This window comes from Colius striatus, chromosome 7, assembly GCF_028858725.1.
Source record: "Colius striatus isolate bColStr4 chromosome 7, bColStr4.1.hap1, whole genome shotgun sequence".
Lineage (NCBI taxonomy): Eukaryota > Metazoa > Chordata > Aves > Coliiformes > Coliidae > Colius > Colius striatus.
In genome coordinates, this window is record NC_084765.1 from 18072484 (window position 1) to 18092336 (window position 19853).

The 19853-nt window shown below is 42.3% G+C and overlaps 1 protein-coding gene across 11 annotated transcripts in view; it reads right to left on the reverse strand.

Annotated features, from left to right (window-relative positions):
- Positions 1–19853, reverse strand: part of TSPAN4 (tetraspanin 4) — a 465001-nt gene that overhangs the window by 197176 nt on the left and 247972 nt on the right. For 10 of the 11 annotated variants that reach the window (XM_062000473.1, XM_062000466.1, XM_062000469.1 and 7 more), the window contains one exon: positions 16875–16954. In XM_062000473.1, coding sequence (XP_061856457.1) covers positions 16875–16937 — 63 coding nt within the window. In that variant the 5' untranslated portion in view covers positions 16938–16954. Of the gene's footprint in view, positions 1–16874; positions 17208–19853 lie in introns of those variants that run through there. The other variant, XM_062000465.1, reaches the window with a different exon arrangement.

Here is a 19853-nt window from a genome sequence, read left to right on the forward strand (position 1 = left end):
CACGTCTCTGTGACCGCAGTGAGGTCGTAGCCCCACATCCACACCCACATCTCCAGTTCCTCTTGCTTATTCCCCAGGCTGTGTGCATTGGTGTAGAGGCAGCACAGGGGCTTACTCAAACACACAGGTTTCCCTGGACAGATGCAGGAGGTTCCTCCCTGGTTTGGCTCTTCCTCAGGGTGGTCAGCCTTCTGCATCTCAGCACAGTGTGCAGATGAAGGGCATTTATCATTGCATTCACTGTCCTGTCCTGTCCTGTTTCTCAGCTAGAGGGGACAGCTCGTTCTATTTTGCTTCTCCCCCCACCCCCCAAGTCCCTTAGTTTAAAGACCTCTTTATTAAGTTTGCTAGTCTACTCTCAAATATTCCAGTGCCCTTATGGGAGTAACTGATGACTAAATATTTTTAATAGCTTATTCAGCTCTGCCTAATACCAGAATTAAACTCTCCCAGTTGTATGATCTTTCCATCAGGCTTACAGGTAGTAGATTAGAAGGAACTGTTAATAACTTAGGATCAAAGGTAATTAAAAAAGACTGCCATGTATAAACAATATCTAGATCACTGCACAAACTCTCTGGAGTGTCAAGGGCAGCTCTGAAATTCAAGCCAGTAATACAACTTCCTGCTTAATTAGCAACATTTTCAAAAGAGGCAGACAGCAAGTTTAGGGCCTCCTAGAAGAGTACACCTAGCAATTACAGAGACAAACCACCAAGGCAGAGTGGAAGACTTTAAGAGACAGTTCATTAACTAACAACATCTCCTTGGTGATAAAATCATCTTGGGGCTGCACAGATCCTCAGGTTCGATGGTGTCAGTGCTTCTTCTGAAGACTCAGAAAGTGTAGTCTATGCAAATCAAGTAATAAAAAAGGAAACCAGAAAGTCTTTGTCAATACTATCTACACAGCTGCAACATTCATCTAAAGAACAAACTCAGCAGTGTGTACCTGCATGGTGACTTCAGAGACAAATTGCCAACAGAGATAGAAGAGCAAAAACTGAGGCTAGAGAGACAAAGTCCCAAAGCAGGGACTTGGGGAGGGGCATCCAGATGCATGCCAGCCCAGCAACACCCCTAAAAGCAGTGCAAAATTGGTATTTCTCCATTGTATGCCACTTTGTAAAACTGTTTCTTCTCAGATTATAAAAGTTACTCAAATTATTATTAAGGACACAAGTAGCCCAAACCCTCTGCAGCTGTTTTAAAGCAGGGCCTATTTTCTAGTTTTCAAAAAAGCAATCCCAGTATGAGGTGCAGCAGTAGGCACAGAGGTAGGAGCTGAAAACTAAATGCAATCTGCTAAAAGGTTATCACTGCGTTACAAGAAATCTCAGTCTTGCTGTGCCATCCTCAGGGCTTTACTTACTTAGAAAAATGGACTGGATCAGACAACTGGAAGCAAAGCATTTAAGACTACTGACGTGACTTCAGCCTTTTGCCTTTCACCTTAATCCTAGACTACATGACAACACACACGACATGGCTAATATAGTCTTAGTCTCAGTCCTGACATTTACTAAGAGAATCAAAGGAGTCTAGAGTGTGAAAGGTGAGAACCCACTTTCTCAGATTCATGTCACAGAGGCCTTGTTCAAAGGCAAAGTTCCTCCCATTGTCTGCCAGGAGACGAAGGAGGCATGGGTGGAAGAAACTGTAACTGACTGAAGAGTCAAAAGAGAAAGACTTGAAGTAAAACTTCAAAGGACCTTAAAGATGTTCAGCTGTAATGGAAGTTCAACAAGATATGGATATTTAAGTCATATTAGTCCTTTTGAACACCCCAGGCTCAAAATCATCACTATAATAAAATCTTCACAGGATGGATGATTCAGTCATTCCCAATCACATAAATTATATAGCAATTAATGACCAAGTAGCGAAAACTTCTTGAAGAAATTAAGAAACACACAGGCTCTTCAAACATCTTCTTTTTATCCTTCTTCCCACTGTATGTATGTAACTATGGAATCTAAGGGTTAGAGAACCAAAGTCCTTTGGAATCCCTTCACTTCCAGCTACACCATCTGACAATGTTTTTGCTCTTCTGGCACACCTACTAACCACCTAATAGCCTGGAATGGCTGTTATTAGACAATTGAGGCTGTAAGGAGATGTTGCTTTGCAAAAGACATTTGATATACAAGAAATATTTTTAAAAACATGTCTTCAATTTTAAGTAGAAAAGTAAATTAAGAAAATCCTCCAAGCCAAAGCCAGTCTGAAACATGTTTCATTTTTATTTAATCCCCCTTCAACAGTTTTTAAGGCAGTGTCTGTATTAGATGATATAACTTTACAGTTTCACACCTAATGACATGCAGTGAAGTGGCCTGACACAAGCTAAACACCTCTCCAGCGAGGGAGAGGAGTGTTGTGTCCTGCAGCACAAGCAAAGGCAGGGATGCTGGCTGTGCAAGGGTCCCAACTGAGCTCATTGTATTGATTTTAAAGTAACTATACAGAAACAAGGATTTTATTTGATGATATTGCTCAAGTGGTTTTCTGAGAATAAAAGTATTTCTTTCCATGTCTCAGATATTGCTTTTAATTGGACAGTAGAGGGAAACTGTTTATTTCAAACTTTTTGAGACTTCCCTACTAACGTTAGAAATAATCTATTTTATCAAAAAGAGTTTCAAATATAGTTCCACAGTAAGTGATCAGCCTGGTTTGTTAATTCCTTTCCTAACATATCACCTGTCAAAAGAGTCTACTGAGACTTTCTTTTCCATGGATCTTTCTTTTTCTATAGATCTGAGCAAATATTTGCATCATATTTCTCATATATAGTGTCTCTTGTAACTCCTACCTCTTATCTTGTACTACTTATTTCAAGGAAATTGATAGGATTTTCTTTTATTACTCCTAAATATTCCTATAACTTGATGTATACTTTTCTCTCTAGAAGAAAATATGCCTGTACACCTACTCTTCTGGGGTAATCATTACCATTTCCAAACCTGATAGATCTTTAAGTCCCACAGCTGTCACTTGTTATTCCAAATTCTAAGTGAAATAGCATCTTGTTAGCCAAAATTGAACACCCACTCACAAAAACTCAGCTATCTCACCCTCTCATACACATGCACACGCTCATGCACACAGCAATGAAACTGTTTAGACAAATGCTTCTACGTTCTGCACAAAACGAGTATGTTGGGGTGAACATCCAGCTTTTGTTTCCTACAGATTTTTTTTTTTAAAACATCTGCTTTTCCATCTCAGGACAAAGTCAGCAGCAGCACCAAATTGGCACAATGAATTTTTTTGTAAACCTTTTAGAAGGCTCTGGAGATCTCAGAACACGCATCTAAGACTTTGATAACCTTGCAAAAGCTTCTTACTCACTTTTTAAAAGCCCCACTTTACCTTATGAATACCACTTCCTTGCATGCTGGAAACCAGCCTCATTCCACGATGCTTGCATACACCAGTACACATATTCCCACTAAAATCTGTCAGTGCAAGTGCTGAGGATAACATTAGTATCAAGCTCAGTGAGGCTATAGTTGGCCTCGTCCTTGCAACCCCGCAGGAATCTGTTCCCTTTCCCTCTCCCCACCGCCTGTGCAGAGGCTTCAGTATCAACTGGCACAAGGATATGGCACCAGACTGAAAGTCACAATGCATGTGTCACCTTCCACAGTGATGGCACAGGTTTCCACCTGGTCCCACTGCTTCCTTGGAGGCTTGGGCAGAGAGGAGGGTATGCAGGGGTGCCAGAGCCACTTCAACAATGCTGGCATCCCTACTGCCCCAGTGAGCAGGGATGTTTCTCCCCACAGCAGAAACTATAAGGCACATGTAGCTCAGGAGCTACAGGCTGGACAACACAGTGCAGCACTGCGAGAGGCTTTTAAGCACCATCTGAGCTCTCTGGCACTGTCTGCCCTGTCATCTGCAGCAGAAGCCACATAAACTTTGTAGGAGAGTCCATGAGCAGCTGAGGCTTAAAGGTTTGTATCTAATTAACACACCAGAGCTACTGGGAAACCAACCGTGTCTCTGCAGCTTCCTCTCTTTATGAGTATGGTTTAGAATGAAGGACAAAACATTTGTCAATAGGGGCAAAAGCCTAATTTGGGAATAGAAAAAAGCAGGGCATAGCTGCAGAGACAAAACCAAAACCAAACTGAAACTACTGTATGCAGCACTAAATTTGTGAGAAATCTAGCATAGAAAAAAAGGGTTAAATTGGACTCATGTTTGGGGAAAATGGACCTGTTTGGTAATTCAGTAGAAAACTTCACACCTCTACTGAGCAACCAAAACAGTATATAGTAGCTAATGATATCTGTGATGAGAAAAAGATGGCTGGTTTACAGAGCATAATAGGGACTGAAGCCTGTAACTTGCTGTGCGACCTAACAGCTCTTATTATATATACAGACAGCAAAGCATGTGCCTAGACTGCACGAATCCTACAGAATCCCCAGCCCACAAACACCATGAGGCCACAGAGCATCGTCACATTTACAGACATGATAAACAACAGGAAAAACACTAAGCCTCAACATGAGGCTGTAACAGAAAAAAGAATAGAACATTGCCAGTTAGGACAAAATGAGATGATGCACAAACGATTAAATTGCAAGCAGTAAGAAAAGGGCAGCAATCCAAATCCAGGTACTGGCAGGATCAAATGTGACTCTGAAGCATCAAGGTCTGTCTCAGGTCTCAGTAGCAGGATGGAACATCTGTGCAGCTGCTCGGCTGCGTGACGGAGGGCAAGTGCACACACCAAATAGCATACAACACGACAACCCTCATTGCTTTCAACTTCCATTTTCTTTCTTCTCCTTAGTAACTTTTCATCCTACATACATGCCAGGGAGTTGTAATATCATCACTGAAATAATGACACATTCATGTTTCCTGAACAAAAGCATGCCAGAGAGAAAAGGATGTGAGGGTGTGCTGCTGATGTCTCAAACAATTTCATAATCCAAATGAATCCTGGGTCAAAAATGAGTCCCGAAAGGACTACGGAAAATGGCAATGTTTAAAATGGCAATGTTGTAAAGACGTCCTGAAATGAAAAGGAAAAACATGTTCTTTTAGAAAGAAATGGTGACATAAAAAACTGGAACCAGTCTGAAGAAGAACATATCAGAGAACACTGGCCAATTCTGTTTGGAGTCCATAGAAAACAGGGTATAAGTGCCCAGAAAAGGAGATGACAAATAATACATATATTTATATAGATTTGGAGAGATATATACTCCTCCAGCTAGTAGGGGTGAGATTTAAAAAGAAAGGCCTTCTGCTGTTTTCATAATTTCAGAATCATCACAATTATCAGGTTACTAAAATGGATTAGGTTGCAAAAGGGAGCACTCCTAACACATGCACCAGAGAATCGACTCTGCCATTACAAAGAAGGTGACAGCTTGTGCTAAAAAATGCTAAGCTGGTTGGATATTGTTTTGGAGAAAAAAATTTAAACTGCAGTGACAAAGCATGAAGTCTTTCCAAGTTACAGTCTCAGAATAATAACTCACTGCAATGAGTTATAAGAAGATACCAGCAGATAGGAAAGCAAAGGAAAACAAGAAAGAAGGAGCACTTCCTTAATTCTGAAGAGCCTGTAGAGTATTTGCTGAGAAATGAAGGCAGTGAGAAATTCAGTACTTAAAAAATAACAGAATTTCATCTCAGGTTTTAGCAGGGTAATGAAACATCCCTTTAGTGTCAGTGGTGGGAAAAAAAAATGGGATTGTCCAGTCTGTTTTTTCAGGATTACATTTTATCCAGTTCCATAAGTGGAGACATACGGTCTCCTTAGGAACAGGACATTTTTCTCAGTGATTGTTAGTCGATTTTTCTCCAAGAATTATCTACCTGAAAACCTATTTACAAATGGAAATTGGGGAGAGAGAAGGGATACGTATTGTAAGTAATACAAAAGAACATATTCAGGAAGATAAACCGCTAAGAGTATGGTAAATATGTTCCAGGTCCTGAGTGAATGTACCCAAGGAATACAAATGGCAGTTGTCGTAAGTTGCACTAAGGATTTCAATGATGTTAATTTCAAGTAAATAGATCCAAACTCAGTATGCTGTTTCTTTGCTTCTTGACTTGAATATGAGATGTCCCTGTGGCACTGGAGCAGTAATTTTACCTGCCATATGATTCCCCGAAAGGCCTGTTGTTTTGCTGTGATGCTAAGGAGAAAGGGACGCGAGTTTAGCCTGGAGTGTTAAAGCCACTTTCCACTTTGGCTACCCTCCAAGTTTCAGCTTTCTGTAGTAAAGAGCAGCAGGAGTGCAACAGCCTGATGACAAAGGGGAGGAATATGCCTGGGTGCTCCATGCTGTGATCCTGCACTCTAAGATGCAAATAGAGATCCCTCATCACCCCTGCCACTGGTAGAGGAGGGAAAGGGCATTAAAGCAGTGCAAGATACAACCACCATGTCCTCCACAGTACAAACTGAATCCACCACTGGCAAAATAATAACCACTGGAATAACAAAAACCTCAACTTGAGCTCTTACTGGTTATAACACGTAGGGCTAAAACAAATGGGCTTGTGTGTGATCAAATTGTTCCTCTTTTTTTTGTACTGAAAGACTGACCAAAAGCTCTCAAAGTTGTCTTTTGCACATGATTGTTACTGCTACACAGCTTGGGGTTTGTGAACGTCAGAAAAGTACTGGTACACTACGAAGTGAAAAAGCCCTATGTTTGGAGGTCATGGACAAAAAAACATGTCTGCTTTTTCATGCTCAAAGATGCTTCAGTGTATCCTTCAGTAGTGGCTGCATGTGTATACGGGATGCATTAGACCATTTCTAGGCTCTTCATTTTAGTTTGCAAAGTCATTCTAAAACAACAAAGTATTCTGTGTGGGTACAACAACTACAAAGCAGGGGATGAATGTGTTAAAAACTCTGGCCTTCAAGGATGAGAGCCCATGACAGATTGCAAGGGGCAGTGGAACTCGATTCACGTCCAGAGTTCCAGTTGTTTTGTTGAAGAAAATGGTATCAAATGTGTCAGCTCAGCCCCTTTCCCTGCTGCCACAAAGGGATTAGTGAAAAAATTTATCCAGACATGTAAATAATTTGTGCTACAATCCTGGATAAATGTCACTTACAAAACGAGAGTACAAATATTGGACTGTCTGGTACAAAGGCAATCCAGTTACAGATGTCTATAAACTTGACAGGAGCGATGCAGTGGTTAGCACGTAACTTAAAGGCCAATTTGTAGAGGCACTCTAGAGAAAAGTAATATAATAGAATGGCCATGAATAAGCAGATCTAAAAGTGTAGTTTCCACTGGAGTAGTGAGTGGGTTAAAAAATGTTATTGAAAGACAAACAAGATGGGTTTTTTAATGCTTCAGTGGTTTAGGACAAACTGGAGCACTGTTTTATATTTTATAAAACATCCATAAGTCCATCTGACCCAGTATATACTTCCATAATAGCCAATGGTGAATACTAAGGGAAGGAAGAATGTCAGCTATATCACAGAACAGCTCCATAGTAAAATGATCTAGTGAAAAATCCAGGCAGAACCAAAGCCACTCATGGATGGTGATTTCCAAGGAAACTTGTGCCCTTGCTGCCATTACAGGCAACTCCCAGGAACTGCAAGAAGACAAATTGCAGGTACCACTAGTGGGAGTTCACAGCATGCAAGGGGAAAACCCCTTAGAAGGTCTGAAGCCCACAAAATGGTTCTATAGAGAAATCCATAAGAAGAGTCCTTCCAAGCATAGCATCAAAAAGAGGTACTTGGCCTTGGTGTTCATAGAGAAGTGAATGAACATACTGAGAATCTAGCTCCTTCTCTGTGCTCTCCCTTCTAAATATTGTATAGACAGGAAGGGAAAAAAAATCTGGCAATTAAAGAAAGAAGGAGAAAGTATAAAACAAGTTGGAGCCATGATCTAATTTTGCCATGGCAGCTGCTGGCTGCTGTCACTCCTCAGAGATTAGGCTCTCATCCTTTCTACTCCTTCTTGGAAAAGCACCCTGCTCGCACCTCAGACAGTAGTGCTATTGCAGAGTTTAAGCCAACAACCACTGAGCAACAACAAAATCTCATTTCCTACAGCCAACATTCACCTTCCCTTTACCCATCTTCATTCTGCCTCTTCCAGTCCAGTGCCGTCTGACTGCAGTACAGAGAGCACATTGCTGCTTTTAAGCCTCGTGGGCTAAAAAAAGAAGTTGTCAGCATGTTCTACCAGCAAAACCCTTACTGGGAGAACAACTTACACTAGCAAAAGCCCTTTTTGCAGTTACAGCCTATACCAGTCCTCTGGGCAAAACAATCTTTCTTGGCATAAGCACAATTTCACTGGTGTAACTGCAGTTTACATGAAGGCTTTGTAATCCCACCTTAGGCCTGCCACACAGTCATTTGTTATGCCAATGAGATTTTTGCTCCTAAGTGCTAAGCCTGATTTAAATAAGAGACTTAAGTTGTTTAATTCCAAGCATTGCACCCTGTACTGACTCTTTGATTATTAAAATTGGTCACTGTGACAAAGAAAAGCCACATAGAGAAAAAGAGAACAAACTTCACATGGGAAAATACAGTGTAAACCGACACCTGCATGAGGGGTGGCTGGTTGGGTGGGTTTCCTCTCTTCACGGCATAGTTTCCCTTGTTCTCCAAGTCTCAAGCAAATCCTGCTAGGCACAGGAGGAACTGGCTGCCTATTTGAATGGAGTTGGAGCAGACACTTGGTAGTTTTACCAACAAAGCACTTTGTAAGGACTACAAGTGGAAGTCCAGAAAGCTCACTCCCATTTTAAGTTATATACAGAGTCCTCTGCGTTATCAAAGTCCCCATCAATACAGCCAGGAATGATACACAGAAGAAAAAGTTCCTCTCCAACTCACATAAAGAAATGTGTAAGCATCGGGTGCTGGAGGAGGAAAACCATTAAATAAGAGCCAGCACAGATTAGTTGGTATGCGTCACAAACGTTTGTAATAAAATCAGTACTAGTAAATCAGTCATTTCACGGTCATAGATGCAATGTTTACAGGTATCATAGCGTATTATTTCTCCAAAAGGAGGTTGCAAAATACAGCTAGGGGGAAAGGGAAGCCTTAGTCACCAGGATTTTCCTGTAAAGAAAGGATGGGGGTGAAAACATGGAGATGCTTGTGAGAAGAGCAGACAATCAATCGTGACATATTGTGTAGAGTAGAAATGAGAGCAAACAAAGTAATAGAATCATAGCATGGTAGGGGTTTGGAAGGGACCTTTAGAGATCATCTAGTCCAACTCCCCTGCAGAAGCAAGTTCACCTAGATCAGGTCGCATAGGAACACGTCCAGGCGGGTCTTGAAGACCTCCAAGGAAGGAGACTCCACAACCCCTCTGGGCAGCCTGTGCCAGGGCTCCCTCACCTCAACAGTGAAATAGTTTTTTCTTATATTTAAGTGGAACTTTTTGTGTTCCAGCTTCATCCCATTACCCCTTGTCCTGTTGCTAGCTACTATAAAAAAAAGGAATGTCCCAACTTATTATATATAATAAGTGTTAATATTATAGAAACATACGTTTTATTAAATATTATTATATTATTACTTATGTATTACATGTAAATATGGATCAGGCTGATCTGGACTTAAGAGTCACCCTTAAAGTGTACAGCTCAGACAAACACCAACATAATATGACCTACAGCTGTAGCTGCTGCTGCACCGTTTTGAAAATACTTGAGAACAAACAAAGGTATTATGGCTAAAGGAAAAAAAAAAAAGGCTATATGAGTAATATGTAAAAACAGGTAGCAGAAGAAAAATATAGAACAAAAAAACCCACTCAAACATTAAAAAAAATCCACAAAATAAAAGCCAACATCCAGAAGTCTTGAAAGTCAGTGTATAAGCACTTCCAAGACCCAAGTCATTCTGGTCCTTTGTCCTTGTACTTCAACCTTCTGTCTCATCCAAACTACTATTTCAAATGTATGGCATCCGTGTAACAAATCAAATCAGTCAAATCTTGTTAAATTATAAGGCTCTGCATGCATTCACACTTGACGCAGGTTGGGAGGGGTTTTTGGAGAGTGTTAGTTTTTCTGTTGAAGACACATTTAAGATGCATTACAATATGACAGTCTAATTACAGACTGCAATTTCAATTTCATTTACTTCTGTGACATCTTACGATGGCTTAACATTTCCCAGATAAACAATTACAGGACAGTACTAAGAAATACAATTTACTGTCTCCAATCCTCATGAACATGCAGAAGTCATTCAACTCCACAATTCATTTTTGACCTAGCAGTGCTCACTTTACACTATAAGTACCAGAGCAAAGTGTCTTTAAATATTTTATATAGATACTGTATATTATTCATATAGTAACTTGTATGGATTTGTTACCTTAGCCAAAAGTTATGTTCTAAATAAATCAATCACCTAGCAGCATTAATAGCTATCATGCTTGAAACAGTAGTGTTTGGAGACAAAATAAGACTATGATTTTATTCTTCTAAATACTCTGTGGGTATATAACTGCAAACAATCCCCTGGCTGAAAGGTTCAAGTTCTAAAACAAAGGCCCAAAGGGAGTGAAAAGGATCCAATACACATGAAGAGTGAACTGTGAGGTGACAGCATATGTTGTGGTAGTTACTCTGACTTTGTTCATAGCTCTCATGATGAGAAATCATGTGTAAGAAAGAAGTATTGGCTAGCCCTTCAAGGCAAAATATCAGGGAGGAAAAGTAATGACGGAAATTATCTTACCTGCCTTTTGTCTCTGTATAGTTCAAAGTGTTGGCTGCAACAGATTTAGTATCTGTCTGTGTCCAGAAGAGGGAATAGTGTTTGCAGGCATTTCACTCACTGCTTAGAAAAGGCCCGTTTCTCCATAACTGCAACATGTCATTGCTCGTGGATTTTTCTATTGATCGGTTTTCTCTGGTTTTTGTACAGCCAATAAGTCAGATTAAGGTACAGTGGATATCCTTTGGACAGCCAAATTTACAAGGCAAGCTGTTTAGTCTTTGCCAATACTCATGGAACAAAAGCATATCAGTATGTTAGCAAAGACACCTAAAGCAATGAAGCTACTCTTTGTTATGAGTAACAGAGGCAGAAACTGGCCCACAGCGAGCAATTTGAAGATGGTATCTATTACACAGTCAACTCTAAGGCATTTTTTCTCCTCTATTAAGAGCTTTCTGAGAGAGGTTTCCTAAGAAAAAGATTATAAAATTGAACTGTGTTGGCTGAGTATCCCCCAAACAACTTAAGAGTCCATTTGTCACTGTTAGCCTGATTTGACAGATATGCACTCTTTCAAAGTCATTAACTTCCTAAAGGTTTTCTGCAGGTACACATTTAGGTAGAAAACACAGCCCTTAGCAATGCATTCAGTGGGTGATAAGACTCCAGTATGATCTCCAATCCCTATTAGACACCAGAATCCACATAGGAAAGAGAATGTATGAATGTCACTGCTATGGGAAAAGCTCTAATTGGTTCCCATATAAATCAGACATCAGGTAATACAGTCATCTCTCTCTCTCACTTGATATCAGCCCTTGATGGTTCTGCTGCTCATGGAAATACCATTTTTTGAAGTCTGTAATTCCCGTATCAAATGACTCTCCTTTAAAAGCAACACTCCGTAAAATACATCCTCAGAGAGACCTTAAAAAGTCAGAGGCAGAGATGTCAATGAGACTGAGCAGTTTCTGGAAGAAGTAAGCAACAAAGAAGAATCAGAGACTCAGAGGCAGCAGTAGAAAATCCTCATCTATCTGAGGAGAACATGCACAAATAATGATGAGATGGTGGGCCTGCTTCTAAAATAGCTTACTGCTCTATTGTTTGGGGTGTTTTTTCCACTAACTTAAGGCTGCAGCCAAGTAGAACTACAAAATGATCGTTGTTTTCAGCCACTAACAATCTGCAGAGTTTTCGGCTGGTTTAGCCATCAATCTCATTCACATGACTGATGGAGGATGCAGATGAAGGACAAGGAATCCAATTCAACAACATCCACTGCTTCTCTCACAAAATTCCCCAGTTTTGAGAATAAGCTCAGCCAACAACTCTCCTCTCGTGCTAATGTCAGATGGTTTCCCAACAAGGTACAAAGAAACCAAGAGACACCCCTCTGCCTCCAACCCTCTGGCTAAATTTGGCCAGAATCACTCACGGCCCATCCGGTACCCACCCCGTGGTGCATTTTCAGATCAAGCTGTTCCTTTTTCCAGCTGTCTTGCATACACATTATAAACATTTGCACATTCTTACACAAGATACCTGTGCCACTAAAGCTGAAGTGCAAGGAGGAAAAATTATGCCAGTAATGAGGGATTTCTGATTTTCATTACTTCCCCCTCTTCCTTCCAATTACGTCCAAGTAACAAAGCTGGACTGTTGGCAGTATCACCAGTGCACCAGGCCAGCAGTACTCATTAGTGCAGAGCTTTCCAAACTGTGTCCATGAACCACCACCAGCAGCAGAGCCTGAGTGAGGGACCCCCAGCTGGATCCTGGGATCAGATTAAAGAGATTTTTGGCTTTTTCCACACAGATCTCAATGCATTCATGAGTGCTCCCTGCCACTTCCTTGGCTCCATATTTCCACACATTTCAGATTTGCATTTTGTATCTCAGAAGCCAAGATATATCATTCCTGGGGCTGTATCAGTTAGGAATTTTATCTGGACCAAACCTTGAAAGAAAGCAAACTGCCTTGCCTCATCTCTTCAAGCAGGAAGGTAGAAAGCAGAGCTCCAGCAGCAAACTCTGGCCAAAGTGCCAGCAGGTGGCAACTATAAAGTTTTCAAGACACAAGAGAACATTCCCCTGGGTCTTCAGGAGCCTACCCGCTGGAATTCAAGTCTTTAACTTCTTTATAGTGCAAACAACTTTATTATGTTTTAACAATGGAAAAGAGTCACATGCCTAGAAATGACTAATGGTAAGTTTGATAAAGAAGAAACTTCCATGTCTCCCTTATTTTGTTGCTGTCTCCTCTCTATAACCAGGCTTGTAACAACAGCATTTTGCTAATTCTGTGCTTTACTGAATTTCTCCGTTGGTTAAAGCATGACCTGAAGAGTCAGATGGCAGTATTCAATTCTCTGATGGGTAAATCACTACTAATACAACTAGTTATCTCTAGCACAGGACCTCTTAAGGAAAGCAAGAGCCACACAAGTAGTAGAGTTCTGTGCATTTCCTTTTTTGAGCCTTGGAGGTTTGGGAGTTAGAAGTCAAAGAAAGGAGGACTGCTGGCATAAGTCAAGGGGGATTATGGAGACGACATTTTTCTTTCTATAGCACTCTCTCAGCCCTTAGGATATAGCCTAACTTCTTTTTAACAAAAAAACAAAAAAGAAAAAAAAACTGAGAAGGCAAGTAGATACTTGGATTACAAGCACAGGAAGAAAATAGTTCATTTTATTGACAGTCATAAAGGGACTCTAGATGTTTGGAGGACAGAATGTGGAAAACAAATGCTCTTCCCTGGGTATTTCAGAGTGAAATACAAATGTTTCATTATGAAATAAAAATACTCTGCTTTGCGATCACCTGAGGTGATCTTCAGTCTCGTGGGTTCAGCAATTCAACAAAAGAAAATCGAAGTCCATAAAAATGAATGAAGTCAGGCAAGTATTATGTATCAGGTGACAGAAGTTATTTCGGGAGCATACAAACCAGTGCAGTGATACAATGATGGCTCCTCCGCATATGGCAGTATTCCAGGAAACGGCCTCTGAATGGCAATTCCCACCAGAGTGGCAGTGCTGCTGTCTAATAAGGTTTTGTCCATGTTTCAGTACCTTAATACCCCAGAGTAGCTGCAAATGCACCAAAAGCAATTTGTGCAAGGACTCCTCATGGAAAAAGAGCTATTCTAGGACTACGGATTTTTGTCTATGCATTAATAGCTGCCGCTCTGCTGTACCCATGGATTGATTCAGCACCAACACTGACAAGGCACCTCAGCCTCTGACACTTGTGAAGGAGCTTTGTGCTGCCTTCAACCGTCAGAAAGGGGAGGAGAAATCTTCTCTGTTTTCATAGTTATATGACAGCTTTTAAAAATGTTACAGCATGAGCACAGCACCTAATCCAATAAAGCCTGCCAGGAATATTTAAAATCAAGTTCTCTGAGATTTTTGTTTCCTATAAATGCATCAGACTTAGAAGAAAACAGTCTTTCTTTACAAAAATGCAGCACCAATCCCACTGGAGTGGCACAGGGCTGAGGACTATTCCTCTGCCATACTGTGGGAAAGACAGCTGAAAGTACTGGGTAACAGGCTGTAGAGATGCACAAAATGGACTAGAGTTAATGAATAGGAACGGGAAAAAGAAAATGAAAATATGACCCCTGAAGGAAATCAAAGCACTTGCTCAAAACAAAATAAAAAGCAGAAACAACCTATAATAGGCATTTAATTCATTTAATGTAATGACTGCTCTCTATAAATGGAAATCACTGCAGCTTTTAGTTGGAGGTCAAAGTCTGAAAAAAACAATTCCTCTTCCTACTTACTATTGTCTGCCACTAACTAATTACTTAGGGAAGGGCGAAGGGGAAAGGTGAAGGCAGCAAAACTTCTGTGTGTATGGAAAGAGAAATCCTGTCTTCTTGCAGCATTGCTTCTCCTTTAATTTCACAAAGTAAAATGTGACAGATAACTGATAACAACTCGAAAAACAAAACAGCAGCATCATCAACCTGTAATCATTCCAAGACTTTTAATCACCAGAAATGGATTTTTTTCTTCTGCTTTTATTAAAGATAGGTCAGCTTAATCCAGTACTTTTAAAAGTCATCTCTTTTTAGTTGCTTCCTCCACTGTGAGGAGGTGAAAAGCTACATCTATTATAACTACATGCTGTGCAAACCTCATTTGGACATGATCATCATCAATCACTCCTGCTGTGCAGGTAGCATGCAAAAGGGAAACAAAACAGAAATCGTGCTGCAGTATTTGACACCACCCACTCCCCTCCTCATATGCTTTAGTTTGCAAAGAGCCCAGTTGGCATATGGTTAGTCTTTGTTTGGGACCTCTGTCTTTTCTCTCCCTCCAGAATTTGAGGATAGCATTGACTGTTTCAGGGGAAAGACAAACCTTTCCTTCTCTCTCAAAGGATTAAGTTTTTCCTACTGAAAAGCATGTCAAAGATATATTATTATGAGATACCCTCCCTTTGTAAGTACACACAGGTTACTTGCAGCAGTACCTCTTTCCATATGCATACATTTCAGTGGAAGATTAATATTGTTAAAGGAATCAGAATGCAGCAAATACCCTTTGTGGCAGTGCCACTCATAGTCCTGAAAAGAGCTATTAATGCCAACATCCTATTGCATTTCTCCAGCACACATTTCAACTAGCTGTCAGCGCAATCATCTCAACCAGCGACAGTCAGTAGAGGCACAAGGCTGAAAAGAGCAAGAAAGGTCATGTTTGACTTTTTTCAGAAATATCTGGAATAAGTTGTGATAAATATTAGACAATATTTAAGAATACAGAAGAAATTAGAGTCAGAGTTGAAAGACTGCAGTTCTACTAACACTTCCTGATAGCTCATCTAGGGTATCAAATGTACAGCCTCCTTGTGTTTCATAGCTCTGGTTAGTACCACGCCAATCCAGAGGACTTGCACTAGTATATCACATCCTGACTCCTTGGCATGATTCAGGTCAGAAGTTGCCTGCACTTTGTGTTTTCTGACGCACCAGCACTGCAGCATGCCTGGTTTTAAACAGCTGTACAGCAGCGCACACTAGAGAACAGCTCTCTCCATCTTACTCACAGCCCTCTGTGTACTACTGACAATTCAGGAGAGCACACAGAGGAGTGGTACTGACATGGTAACATCCAACTACAAACACACACCCCCTTCTTAAGTGCCAGGACAGAAGTAGCATCACTTCACAATATTTCCCTCAGCATGTTAATAAACCACTCTGGAAGAAGACAGCATCTAAAGGCACTCCCTAAGGATCTCTCAACAGACACTCCCATGTACAAAACTGGATGGGAGACTTTGAACTAGAAATCACTTCCTCCTCTTTTCTAGCATCATGTTATTCCCTTTTTTACAGGACAAACAGCATTTGTAACCTGAATCCCCCACCAAGCTTCTTTACAGCCCATGCCACATTTCACGGCACTGAAATGCCCAACCATCCTGCTTTTGAGAGCCACTTCATTTATTTAAAAGAGGGTGTGGAGACGCACACCCAGATGTCTAACCATGGTGCCCTGCTGACACACACATGCCTCGTAGTGATTTGATAAGCTCTTGTCACAGAGCAGCAGCCCCAGAAGAAGTGAGGAGGGCTCTGGTCTCGCTCCGCCCTTCAGAGCCATATCTTCAGGATGTAATGGCAATGCCAGGACTCATCACTGACTGCGACAGAGAATGATCACCTGAAGATCCCTGATACAGGCTTTAACGTTATGACATACCGAGCACACCAACTGCCATGCAGCAGTGGATGCAAGCATGCATGCAACCTTAAAATCATGAATGGCCTCAGCAACTTCTCTAAGACTACGCATGACTTCAGAGGCAAGTACACATGAGAATGAAAGATCCAAACAAAAAGAGTGTATGGCTCTCAAAAGTAATTCATGCAACTGGCCTCTAGGAACACACTCTTTTGCTTCGTATCACAGTTTTGAAACCCACCTCAAGGCCAGGAAATGAGAGGTGAAGAAAAACCCCACTAAATTGTCCACGCAAATCCACAAAGCCCCAGAACAGGTAGCCTAGGCACCACTTGGTTCAACTTCCAAGTTTAGACTTATAAGTTTAAAAGCAGCAACAAGTTCACTTTCCATCTTAGTAAGCAAAGACAAATGCAACCATCTCGCAGTTTCAAACATGTACTCACCCAAAAGAGAAGGTTGAAGACAAACATTAGGTACTTGATACACTGCAGACAGTTGTGAGCCATGCTGCACCTCTTCAGTTCTAGGAGAAAAATAAACGAGAGATCCAGGTAAAAGACAACGTACTTGTTTCCCTTGGGGGTCGTGTACTTAGCCTTGGTGGCCTTAGGGCCTGGGTTGGTGTGGAATCCAAAAAAAGAGTTGCTGGCAGCCCCAAACTGGCCACCATACATGCTGCTGTAGCGACGGAAGGTGCCATTTGGGAAACTGTAATCCTTGCTGTCCAGAGAAGGGCTCCTGTGATAGGTCGACTCATCGGTGCTAGACCTGCGCATGGTGGCTTCAGCTCGTCCCGTCGCAACTGCTGCTCTGACAATCGTCGGATGTCAACCGTGTGGGTGAAAGGTTTGTGGTTTTCTTTCCTCCTCCTTGCTATGAATCCCCTATTGCTTTGCACCAGCTGTTCTTTTGTCTGCCATCCTGTCAAGGAGTTACATGTGCTGTGCGGCAGCAAAGTTGGTGAACTGAAGTCTGCTTAGCCAGGAGTTAGGGAGCAGTGTGCTTCCACATGAGAAAGACTTCTGCACAAGTAAACATCCCCTCCGGTGTCACAGTCGTCCCTCCCGGCCCACCCCACTACCAGAGAAGGGAAAAGGAGAGAGAGGTATACTGTACCCAAAGCAACGAATTTTAAAAAAAGGAAGTGTGACCTCGCAAATGCCATATACAACCCCAGCTCCACATGCCACACACGGACAAGAGGGTGCCGCTTCACAGGGCGCGGGGACAAGAGCAGGAATTATCCAAACGGCAGGCAGCTCCCGTGGCCCTTTCCTCTTCGCCACATCGCTCTGCCCCGAGACGCCGGCCTGACTCCCAGGCTCCCCGGCTCCCGTTCCCGCGGAGGCAGCCGGCGGCAAGCCCAGCCCGGCAGCCCCGTGCAGGCGCGGCCGCCACTCCTCCGAGCCGCCGCGCCAATGGCGCTGGCCGCCCGCCCCATCGCCGCGCCCCGGCCCGGCCCCGCGCCTCCCGCCCAGGCGGGGCAAGCGGCCGCCGAGCCCCTCTGCGCGTGGGGGCGGGCGGGTCGGCGGGAGGAGCCGCGCCCGGGGTCCCCCCGTCCCCCCCAAACTCCGAGCGCGGGGCGGCGGCAGGGCGACGGCGCCGGACGCGCAGTAGGGTGTGAAGGGGCTGCGCGACGCAGTGGCAGCGCTGCCGGCGGGAACGGCAGTAAAAAACTGCTGTAACGATGTCTTGGGCGTAAGAGCCGGGGATGTTTTGGGGGAGCGGGGTCGCTACAGGCCGAGCGTTCCCTGCCGGAGGCTTCTTTGTCCCGCTGCGGATCCGTTCCCGCGATTTTATTAATTCCCTCAGTCCCACGGAACCGTCACTCAGTAAAGTGTATGGCCAGTTCATCTGCATGAGTCTGGCAGCCTGTCGCCTCCCATCAGGTAACTCGGTACCTTGGGGAGCGCTTCTCTAGAACACAGCTACTCCCACTGGCAGTAGAGTTGAAAATCTGCCACACAACTTTTTCAGAAAGGAAAAATCTGACCGAACCCGTGGCAATTACAGTATTAACACCCAGGAAAGCAAGACCCGTTGACCATCTTTGCCCTAAACTCCCTGTGCAAATAACCTGCTTATTCTCCATAGGTGCCCCTTCCTTATCTGTCAGATTGGACGGCAAGTCTCTGTCTGCCTTCTCACGTCCTCTGCCTGCCATTCTGACTGTAAGCTCCTGGAGCTATGTGAGAAGATGGCTGGATAATATTTTTAAAAGGCTTGCCCCAGCAGAAAATTAATCGAGATGAAAACAGGTTTCTTGCATGAAGCGTCTCACCAGTCTCAGCACAAATCAAAAGACACAGGCACCAATTAATTAAAGAACAAATTAGTAAAAGTAAAATGAGCTGCTTTTGCACATAGCCTGAGCAGTTCACCCTTGCAAACCACCCTCTAATTCTGTTCATTTACAAACTGCAAAGCTTGAGCCTAATTATTTCCCTTCATTTTCTCCGCAAACTATAAATACACTGGGCATACCTGTCACAAGCTTTATAGAGAAAAAAATTGAGCCCAAAACACAAGGGTAATAACTCCTGTGCCATCTGTTTCCACAACTTTGGGTGACTTATAACTTTTCCACTTTTTAATTTCCCCAACTCTAACAGCAGAGATACTTCACAGTTTACTCTTCTGCTCTTCCTCCCTCCCTTTCCTGCACAGTATAAACTCTGTCCCCAGAAAAAGTCCTGCCTTCCTAGGACACAAAGATGGTTCCATGCAATCAGATCTGGTCTCAATCTGAGTTTCCAATACCCCTTATTTTTTGTCCTATGGCATCAAACAGTTCTGCCTCCACTCTTCCTCTCTGTCTGTATGGCAACTAGGCCAGTTTGGCAATGGAAACCCAAAGAGGATTCAAATATTTATCGTGTCCCCTGTCAGTATACAGAAATGCCTGTGCACAAAGCCTCATATTAACTGGTAAAAAGAAAAACTAGGTACAGCTCTGTTCACAGATTATGTTGAAACAGTGTCAAGTCAGATAATCATTATTTAACAAGGGTGCCCACAGTGTTGCAAGCACATAACAGAGGCCAATTTGGCATATTTACTGCAAACTAGACATCTGAAGGCTCAAAAGCAGCTCACTTACTGTTGTCTGGATAAGAAAAGGAGTAGAAATCCCTTGATTTCATCTTTCCTTAAGGCAATAAATCATCAGTTCCCAAGAGAATTCAGGTGTTAATATTGGTGGAATAATTTATAAAGCCAAGAACTGAGATAGAAGGGAGAGTTTCAAAATGCTACTTTTAAATAAAAAATAATAAACATTGACATAAAGTGGGTATATTTCAGACACATAGAAAAGTGCACAAGGAGGGCAGAGGTCCCACATGACCTCAGCCTCCTCTCATCATCATCCCTTGCCACACCTAGTTGAAATGACAACTTGTCAAAGGCTATTTAGGGTAAAA